At 46.4% G+C, this 11,061-nt stretch overlaps 1 protein-coding gene across 1 annotated transcript in view; it reads left to right on the forward strand.

Annotated features, from left to right (window-relative positions):
- The first annotated feature begins 3,491 nt into the window (after window positions 1-3,491).
- The window catches only part of mapkapk2a (MAPK activated protein kinase 2a), a 70,613-nt gene continuing 63,043 nt past the window's right edge, over window positions 3,492-11,061 (forward strand). The window contains exon 1 of the mRNA XM_062545268.1: window positions 3,492-4,184. Within this exon, the coding sequence (XP_062401252.1) occupies window positions 3,975-4,184 (210 nt within the window). The 5' untranslated portion in view covers window positions 3,492-3,974. The remainder of the gene's footprint in view (window positions 4,185-11,061) is intronic.

Below are 11,061 nucleotides of genomic sequence, written 5' to 3' on the forward strand. Positions count from 1 at the left end.
TTTTTTACCGTGGACCGCTTGTTGAGTTTACAGCTGTGTCCATTCGGGCCTTAGTTTGGACCCTGCATGGCACAAGGCTTCTTCTTATCTCACACCCAGTTCAGTGATGAATTTCTCCCTGATTTCTCCCCATGCGCTCCACTTTAATCAAATATCGAGCGTGTGTCGATTAACGAAACAGGTGGACTGGTGCATGATCCAAAAAGTCTATCCTCCCTCGCTCCCTCCGGTCATAGCCCCTCCTACTCATTAACGTTGTGAAGGAAATTAGAAAATAATGATATAGGAGGAGGATGAAGGAATGAAGGACAGACCGAGAGGTGAGATGCCCTGCTCACTCACGCATCACTTTTAAGAGACGTCCATTACTGATGATGTGGCGCGTCACCTCTTAGGCTAGAATAAACAGAGACGCAAATTGCAGAGAATTGTGCTTATAAAAGCCTGAATGTCATATTATGAGCATGGACTCTCTTCCCACACTAACTGCCCCTGATAATGAGGTAATGTTTGATAGCTCTCGAGACATGAATGAATTATACAATGCGTGAACAAGACAGGCATGAACTTAAAAAAAAACTAAAAAAAAACCCCTGGTAGTTCATGATAATCCCAGCATATAAAGGTGTTTTTGGTCTATTTAGGCTTGTTAGCTTAGGTTTATTGATGCAAATAAATCCCCACAAATTTGTTTGAAAGTTGACAGACGTGGGAGGGAACTTTTGATCTTGGCAGCTTGGACACAAATCCAAGAAAACACTTCTGTGTATCGGGCCTTATACCTCTCTCCTCTCTCTTTTATTTTTTTTTATGGGAAAAATCACAAGATACCGGATCTCAAAGATGGCAGCTTTTTTGTAGGCGAACTTCAGAGGTCTATAGAGGTTTGAGTAGAGTCCCCTGAGCTACATGTACATACTGGATCTCCTGTGCCAGCAGATTCCTTCAAATGCCTGACTGTCAAAAATACCAACAGCTGTTTGATGTTGCTTGCTATTAAAGGGAATGTCAGCTCTTGTTACTCTCATTGGTTTAAAGGATGTCATGCCCAAAACACACTCATGACTGATCAAGAAACATCAGATCAACCCTTTTGAACAATGCGCCTGGCCTGGCATTTTTGATCGTCAGCCTATAATAGCACCCTAAGTGTCTTTACATCAGATAGTAGCCTAGTGTTTGATCAATTGATTCATGGGTGGGGTATTGTGGGAAACAGTGCCTTGAAAGAGTTGAGGACATTACAGTATCTGACATTTCTGTGTCTAAGGTAAATGTTTTATAATGTTTTGCTAATCAGTGTGTAGTGTTTTGCAAAAAAAAAAGGTGTGATGTTGACATTGTGCTCATAGTTGTGCAGATCTGGTTTTGCTAACGTTGGAATAATTTGGATTTTAGTGTAAATAATAGAAAATGTTCAATGATGCCACCAGAGCCTCTAGGACAGGGGTGTCCAAACTACGGCCCGCGGGCCAACTGCGGCCCGCGACGCACTTTAGTGCGGCCCGCGGAGCATGTATTAGTTTATTATAGATATGGCCCGCCACACTTCATTGGCTGTTCGCTATTTCTTTCCAGCAACGACGTTGTGGTTAACATTACTGCAAACTCCTTTACACTCTTCTTAGAGAACGTTTACAATGTCAATATCAAAACAGCATGTTACATAGAGATGATACTCTTTGAAATCTCTATTGCAGCACATCTAATTTGCGTTGTTACATAAGTCATAACGTCATAACGTTACTCATAACGTTGGCTAATTGGGAACGCGTTTTAGCGCGCACGAAAGGGAGAGAGCGCGCCAGCTGGCTTGTCATTGTTGATAACTGTTATCTCCTTCTTATAAGAAACGTTTAAAAGAAAAACGTGAAGACAACAGTAGTTTCACTACTGAGCAACGGTGATTAGGCACAGCAGCCACTGAGTGGAGCCGGCAAGAGTCTTAAAGTGGCAGTGCACCATTTATAAATGAATTAAACAGCCTCATATTAACCGTATTTCTTAAAAAAATTATTTTCTACAACAAAATAATAACGTTGTCATTATTATCATTGAACTAGTTATATACGTTATGTATACTGCATTGTGTACATGTCCAATGGGGGGGGGGGGGGGGTTATGGCCCACCGGTCAATTTCCAAGACCCAATGTGGCCCTTGAGCCAAAAAGTTTGGACACCCCTGCTCTAGGACTAGGCCTACATGGATGACTCTGTCAAATCAAATACATCCTTCTTCTGCCACCTTGTGGGCAAAAGTGGAAAATACGAAGTGTACAATGACACCTGTTGGAGTTGTCTATCAGGCAGTAAAAACCATATCCGACCAGAGTTAATTGAATAGTTATACTGTGTTGAAAATAAATACTTTTCTTCGTAATTGGTAAACAAGTGGGCTCATACTTTATATATTCTGTATTTTTGTTTTCTTTTTATGTTATTGTTGAGTGTTGTACTTTGAAAGCAAAGATTAACCAGAGTCAAATTCCTTGTTTGTTTGCGCAAACCTGACCCATAAAGACCCATAAAGCTGATTCTGATTCTGATGTATGTAACAGAAATGAGTGAAATTGTTTTTTGCATTGTCGTAACTAAACTAATGATCCGGGGTAGGCCCTATGGGTAGGCCTAGGCTATAGAGATTGAGAACGTGACGTAAAACGCAACGCATTTTGGGAATAGGTGCCCCAAAATTAAGTTGTTTTACTGACGTGCGGGAACAACGAAGTGCAGTTGTCGAAATGCCGTTTACCTGCTGTGTTATAAAATTCAATAGAGTAACATGAAGCTTATCTTTTATAGTTTTCCAGCGTGGAAAAATAATAGTATACGTCATGTTTCAGAGGTGACAAAAAGGCGAGGAATGGCTTGGATAGCAGCACTAAGGAAGCGCGAGATTATAAATGTTTTTCACACAATTTTTTCACGCTTAGTTTTCATTATTATCATGCCAGATCATAGACCCAGACCCACTAGTTTACATGGGCTGGCATCAGGCGAGCCAAACGTACCCATAATTCTTTGTGTTTTGATGACTTTGGTCACATGTCTTAGCGATCTCTATAGGCCTGCAATAAGTCATGTAACTTACCGTAATACGAGACAATAACAACCACGTTCATTTTACAAAGCATGCAGTCTCATTGTAAAATGGGATGATTTCTGTTTGTCTATTTAATTTCAGCCTACCTCAACTTCGAGGCCTAGATAAAGATACTGCCAACCCTAAGAAGAAAGTTACTACAGCTATGCCATAGTCTAAAAATCTAAATAACAACGGGGTCGGTAAACAAACACGAAATACATACATGATATACAATTATCTGGATGATTTAGCAAATCGTTTCAAGGGGAAAGATGACATTGCTCAGATACCAGTTCGCATGGAGGTGTTTGGATTAACCTTCTCCTTTAAGAAATGGCCCATGCATTCCTATCAGAGGCATGACGTCAGGAGAAAAAAACTGCCCAGACACTTCGGAAAGTAGCTTGCTAGCTAGATAGCCGAAGGACAGTGTGTGCGTCTGACGGTGTTCGAGGTCTCACTTTGTCGTGTTTTAAACAGTGTTTTTCTTGTTAATCTTTTATTTTAATAGCAAGTTGAACCACCGCACGTTCTTTTGAACACCTGCTTTAACGAGAGCGGCCAACAGAGGAAACGTAAGGCGTTTTTCCTCAGGCGGGAATCGGTGAATTGACCCTCGAAATGGATATTAGCTAGCTAGCTTGTTCGCTAACTTCTGAAAAGCGACTCGCTAGCCTAGAAGGACCACGGGTTTCAGGTCTCCTTGTGCGTTTAGAATTTTACCAAGTTGTCATTTGTAAAACTATCCTTTGTTTCCACACGTATCTAGTTTTTAAACTCCTTGGGTGATATTGACCTGGAGAGTACAACTTAACTTTAGACAAGCCCACCGCATAAAGAAGAGGTAAGAGGTGTCCGTCTCCTTGTCTCCTCTGGTCATTCACGACAATGATGTCGAACCCGCCGGTATTCCCGAACCCGCAACAACAGCAGGGTCTACAACAGAACCTGCAGTTCCATGTCAAGCCTACCCTTCAAATCAAGAAAAATGCCATTACGGATGACTACAAGGTCACAAGCTCGGTACTCGGACAGGGTATAAATGGCAGGGTCATAGAAATCTTCCAGAGGAAAACGGGAGAGAAATTCGCTCTAAAGGTAAGTTTGTGGCAAGCCGGATAATTTTGTGATACGTGTCTTATGACTCTTTATGTCCTTGTCAGTAAGGTTACTGGCAAAGTTGTGTCCATTCATCATGATGATGTACTTGGCGTAAAGGCACCATATCATAATTTCCTGAGAATAATTAACATTCACGTGAAGCAGTGTAAAGTGTAACGAAACAGTGTGAAGTGTAACAACCCCACTTGTCTATGGCTGTGTTGAAAACACCTGCCACATGCGCGCTTTTAATATGTGGACATTTGGACATTGGCACCCTGATTTCCTCTAACGTTAACCTATCACACAATGAACCACAGAGGTTAGCGTCACATTCCCTGACCAAAAATGGGCTGTATGGTACGCCAACATCATACAGACTTTGGCAGGCCAGATGTTCTTGGTTATTCTTGGTTAATCATTAACGCTAGTCGGAATAAAGGTGTCCTGTCCACTCGAGTGCGCGGCCACTCGGAAACAATGGAAGCGTGGTCACTCTTGATATCAGATTGATCATCAACTGATTGTCTTGGAACACAGGGCTCGCTAAAGATCAAAAAGCCACTAAAGCGTGACTTGTAAACCTTTTACTATTTATTTTGTATTGAGTGTGTATGAGTGTTTGTTTGTTCACTTCCTTTGAGAGGACATTAGCGTAACTCAATCTCACCTCAAAGCATTACGCAATCAGAGAGTAATTCCGACCCTGACGAGGCCCGTGGGAGATGGTGAGCTGACAATGAGCATAGTGGAATATTTATTAGGAAACAGTCATATCCAGACAGCTAACTGTCTTAATGGTTTGTAGAACAAAAGCCTCAGGTCCCTTTGAGGTCTGTGTGTGTTCCTCCGACTGGTCTGACGCGTTGGCGTGTTTTGTTTATGTATCCTGCTGACTTTGGCGAGCTCCGGGATGAACACGATAACCTCGCGAATCCGGGGTGCTGTGGCCCAAAGGTCGCCCAGTTCTGACGCAGGCTTTCAATAATATTATGATGTCGAATATTTAACTACAAAGTCAGCAGTGATTCACAGGTCCACCTGCTTTTCCCACGAATCAGGATGACTCCACCGGGCAACAGACTGTAGCAGTGGCCGCTCTCTTGTTTTGACCCCACCAGCTTAGTCATGCTAGATGTCCGCGTTTGAAACAACAAACAGCCCACCAGTCATTGCTCCCAACTTGCATCACTGGCCGAGCTTGCTTCAGATGGCAACGCATGCTAAGCCTGTCTGTTGGTAAACACCAACGGCGCTCTTTGGATCATGAATTGCAGTGAAATACTTTGTGTTCTAACAGATACCGATTACTTTTGAACTGTTGGTCCACTTAACAAGTGCTGGCTGCCATTTAAAGAACATTTTCAGTAGCCAGCTAGAACTATTGTATTGGTGACTTTATAAAACTGAATGGTAGTGCAATCAGCCATTGCTCTGCCAGGCTTGTAATCGCAGTGGAGATAGTAGGATTGAGATTTGAATATGTTACTCCTCTCCTCGTGGAGCCCTTTGCTGGAGCTAAAACAAATCTCAGGCGGCATTCAAATAAGCGAGCCGTAGATAGCCATGAGGTCTGAAACAATCAAAGGTCATAAAACCACGCTCGCTTTGTTTGTTTCTCATAGGTCAGACTAATAGAATTTCTGTGAACACACACACACACACACACACACACACACACACACACACACATCCACACACACACATCCACACACACACATCCACACACACACATACTATACACACAGACACACACACACATACTATACACACAGACACACACACACACACATACTATACACACAGACACACACACACATACTATACACACAGACACACACACACACACACATACTGTACACACACACACTATACACATACACACACACACAAATGCGCACACACACACACACACACTTTCGCCCACCTCCACTGCACAGCTTCTTTCAGCCTCCCTCCTGTATGTCCCTGGACGATCTCCATCGCCCTGGGTTACCACATCCCAGTGGCAGCTGTGGCGGATTTGCGGTCGGAGCCGCCGGTTCCAGGGAATACACACTTTTGGTCTTACTGCTCTCGGAGAATCCACACACGCAGTCTCTCTGTCTCCACTGTTGGAAACAAGTGGGTTTTCCAAAGTTTCATGTTTTTGTTGTGTGTGTGTGTGTCATTCTAAACCATCTTATTACTGCGTCCACTGTGGCCAAGTTACAAAGTCCTGTGGCTTTGCCCGATGCTGTTTCTCTTGTCTGGCGACGTTAAGTGTTTTTTTTCTTTTTGTGGTTATTTGCCATTTTAATTGTGTTAACTGTTCGGGAGTTCACAGCATCACAGTTCTCGCTGGTGTTTTAATTTTAGACTGCTGTCAGAGTTTATGGGTCTGAGGCCGTGCCCTTCACCGGCCGAGATCTGTTCTCTCTCCGAGGGCACTTCCTGTTAGTGATCTGCCATCTTTGTTTTATTTATCATTTATTTGACCAGGTGAGTCCTATTGAGGTCTTGCATCTCTTCTTCAGTGAAGCCCTGATCTGAGCCCCATAAAATCCACTGTTCTCTCTCAGGGTTTGCCAGTTAAAAAGGTGGCCACGGGCCCCAGCTGTGGCACGGCTGGCTGGGGCACCTGCACCGTACGCCGGCGACCCGGGTTCGATTTCCGGCCCGTGGTCCTTTCCAGATCCCACCCTGTCTCTCTCTCCCATTCACTTCCTGTCATTTCTCACTGTCCTGTCACATTAAAGACAGAAAAAGCCCCAAAAGCTACAATTTAAAAATAATACAGAGTTGGGCGCTGATGGCAAAGTGACCGCGCTCTCATGTTCTTGAATTTCTCCTTCCTTGGGGATCAATAAAGTATCTATCTATCTATCTATCTGTTGGCGCCGGTGCCCACAGCCCTTAACTCATCACGGCTGCCCCGACCTGAAGCCAGTATTGATCGTGAGGCTGTTGCTATTGATCGCATGGGAGAGTGGGCAGCTGTTGATGATTGCCTCTTTAGGCTGCAGCAGGTGATAAGCTGGGGTGGTATTGTCTTCTGATCAGGCCTATTCTTCCATGGCTGTGTGTGTGTGTGCGTGCATGGTCAGTGTGTGGCTTAGTGTTTTGTGTGTGTGTGTGGGTGTGTGAATGGATGGATGGATTGATAGTGTCCAAGTATCATTCATCCCTGGGTGTGTGTGTGTATGCTAGTGTTTGCGTGTGTGTGTGTGCTAGTGTTTGTGTGTGTGTTTGCGTGTGTGTGAATGCTAGTGTTTGCGTGTGTGTGAATGCTAGTGTTTGCATGTGTGTGTATGCTAGTGTTTGCGTGTGTGTGTGTATGCTAGTGTTTGCGTGTGTGTGTGTATGCTAGTGTTTGAGTGTGTGTGTGTATGCTAGTGTTTGCGTGTGTGTGTGCTAGTGTTTGTGTGGGTGTATGCTAGTGTTTGTGTGTGTGTATGCTAGTGTTTGCGTGTGTGTGTGTATGCTAGTGTTGGCATGTGTGTGTGTGTGTATGCATGTGTGTGTGTATGCTAGTGTATGCTTGTGTGTGTGTGTGTGTGTATGCAAGTGTTTCCGTGTGTGTGTATGCTAGTGTATGCTAGCGTTTGGGTGTGTGTGTATGCTAGTGTATGCTTGTGTTTGCGTGTGTGTATGCTTGTGTTTGTGTGTGCGTGTGTGTGTGTGTGCTTGTGGCTGTGAGAGGGGGTGTTCTATCTCTCTTAAGTGTGCCAGTGGTGATGTCAGGGCGCAGGCAGGCAGGCAGGGCCGCTGTCATCGTGTCAAAGCGCTGCGTCTCCGGTGTCACTGCTGGCTCCCCCCGACATTCAGCACCTCAGCCCAGGCTGTTTTTAGCCCCTCTACTCGCCACCTCACACTCGCTGTGTGTGTGTGTGTGTGTGTGTGTGTGTGTGTGTGTGTGTGTGTGTGTGTGTGTGTGTGTGTGTGTGTGTGTGTGTGTGTGTGTGTGTGTGTGTGTGTGTGTGTGTGTGTGTGTGTGTGTGTGTGTGTGTGTGTGTGTGTGTGTGTGTGTGTGTGTGTGTGTGGTCACGATGAGAGTGTGACTTTGTGTGTGTGTCTTTCTTTGCGCCTGTGTACTTGGAAGAGAGTGTGTTTATGTGTGTAGTTGCATTGGTGAGTGTGTGTGTGTGACAGAGAGAGGTCATGATGAGGGTGTGACTGTGTGTGTGTGTGTGTCTGTCTTTCTCTGTGCCTGTGTACTTGGAAGAGAGTGTGTTTATGTGTGTAGTTGCATTGGCGTGTGTGCGCGTGTGTGTAGGGACGCGCGCGCGTGTGTGTGTGTGTGTGGTTAGAGCTGAGATATAGAGACGTTCTCTAATGCTGCACAGGAAATCAACCCACCTCCTCCCCCTCCGAACCCCCCCGCTCGCCTCAGCTTTAGGTTCCACTACCGCTTTATCACCATCTGGGCGCCTGTCACACACACGCACACACACACACACACACACACACACACACACACACACACACACACACACACAAACACACACACACGTACGTCACCCCCCAGGAGAAACAGAAACTCTATACTTAATGCCACCCTTCAGGCTTGAGCTGGCCTAAAGTACCTCTGCTTTCAAGTACACAAGGACACAGCACAGGACACTCACTAGTGCACAAGGACAGAGGACCCTCACTAGTACACAAGGACACTCACTAGTACACAAGGACAGAGGAAACTCACTAGTACACAAGGGCAGAGGACACTCACTCGTACACAAAGGCAAAGGATTCTCACTAGTACACAAGGGCAGAGGACACTCACTAGTACACAAAGGCAAAGGATTCTCACTAGTACACAAGGGCAGAGGACCCTCACTAGTACACAAGGACAGAGGACACTCACTAGTACACAAGGGTAAAGGACTTATCAAATTAGCAGATATTTTTAATCAAAGCGACTGTCGATACAGCACAGACATGCGCTCGCCAGTCTCTCTCTCTCTGTCTCTCTCTCTCTGTGTGTGTGTGTGTGTGTGTGTGTGTGTGTGTGTGTGTGTGTGTGTGTGTGTGTGTGTGTGTGTGTGTGTGTGTGTGTGTGTGTGTGTGTGTGTGTGTGTGTGTGTGTGTGTGTGTGTGTGTGTGTGTGTGTGTGTGTGTGTGTGTGTGTTTGTGTCCTGAGTATAGTGTCATTGGTGTCCTGAAAATAGTCAATGGCATTTTTTTTATTTTTATTGGAGAGTTGTTTTTTTACTTTTGTTGTGCTTTTCACACAATCCGATGTCCAAGCACACGAATGCTTGCGTCAGGAAAACCAACCTTATGCGATCATGCCACTCTGAAACGGCATCAACGCATCATTCGTGTCTTCCTCTACTAGCTGAGGCACCGCAGGTGAGCGTTTCCTGTGAAGTAGGTCCAAGTGCACGCAGGTACACGAGCCCCCGAGGACACGCCCTACCTGGACAGGTGCACGCATCTAAAGTGCTGCAGTGAGTGCAGTCGGCGTGATTCACTCGGCCCCTTACGTGAGCTTTATTAGATGGCCCTGCGTCGTGCGTCCTCCTCCCGTGTCTCCGGTAATCAGATGTTCCTTCCTGCCTCGGAGCAGCACCGGGAGGTCGGGGACGCCGCTGTGCCACGTCCGCCAATCGCAGCTGGAGCTTCGCTCTCCGAGAGCCATCAGCGTGGGACTGTGGGATTGTGGGATTGGCGTTTTGGCACGGCGGTCGCCGCTTTGAAGTGTGAACGAGCAAGCGAGGGAGGAGAGATCGATGCAGTTGTTCTTCTACAGGGTGTTGTTTTAATAGGATGGGAGATGCGCAGCACTCTGGCCTGCCCTCCCTCGTCACTATGGACCTTCTCTCTCTTGCTGTCTGGAGGAAGGAGGAGGAGGAGGAGGGCTCCGATGTCTCGTCTTAATGGAGTGTTTTGGAAGGCATCCAACCCCCTCTCGTCTTCTCTCTCTCTTCACCAACCCTCTCTCGTCTTCTCTCTCTCTTTCTCCCACAGTCTCTCGCTCTCTGTCTTTGTCTCTCTCATTCTCTTTCTTTCTTCTTGTCTTACCTCTCCGTCACTTTCTCCGTTTCTCATTTTCATTCTTGGCTGGCTGGCTGAAAGCTGTAGGAGTCCTCTCCTTTCCTCTCCTCTCCTTTCCTCTCCTCTCCTCTCCTCTCCTCCTCTCCTCTCCTCCGCTCTCCACCTCCTCTCCTCTCCTCCGCTCCACCTTTTCTCCTCTCCTCTCCTCTCCTCTCTTCTCCTCTCCACCTCTTCTCCTCCTCTCCACCTCCTCTCCTCTCCTCTCCTCTCCTCTCCACCTCCTCTCTTCTCCTGCACGCTGCACTGCTGTCCTGGCTGATTAGCTCATTGTTTCAGTAACATCCCCCCCCCTTCTCTGGAGAACGCCTGGTGTGTGTGTGTGTGTGTGTGTGACCTGATGGGCCCTTTATAGGATCCAGGCGTCATCGTCGTTCTCGGCTGCATTGATTCTTATTGATGCAGAATGGCTTAATGAGAGTGGGTGGCTATTCAGACTCTCTCACACACACACACACACACACACACACACACACACACACACACAGACAGAGACACACAGACACACAGACAGAGACAGACACACACACACACACACACACACACAGACAGAGACAGAGACACCTATTAGAGTTAGTCGTGGATCTGGCCTCACCATACGTGCCATATGGCCACCCGCACCATTAATAAACATCTTCCGCTCTCTTGGGCTGGTGCCAAGAGGGGAAGGGCTGGGCTCTGGCGGGGCTCTGGCGGGGCTCTGGTGGGGCTCTGGCTGGGTTCTGGCTGGGTTCTGGCTGAGATCTGGCTCTGTCGTGGTGGGCTCTGGTTGGATCGTGTTGGGCTCTGGCTGGGTGGTTGAGAGGCCTGCTGTACGTGCTGCTCATTAATCTAGTGCTGT

This window comes from Sardina pilchardus, chromosome 9, assembly GCF_963854185.1.
Source record: "Sardina pilchardus chromosome 9, fSarPil1.1, whole genome shotgun sequence".
Classification (NCBI taxonomy): domain Eukaryota; kingdom Metazoa; phylum Chordata; class Actinopteri; order Clupeiformes; family Clupeidae; genus Sardina; species Sardina pilchardus.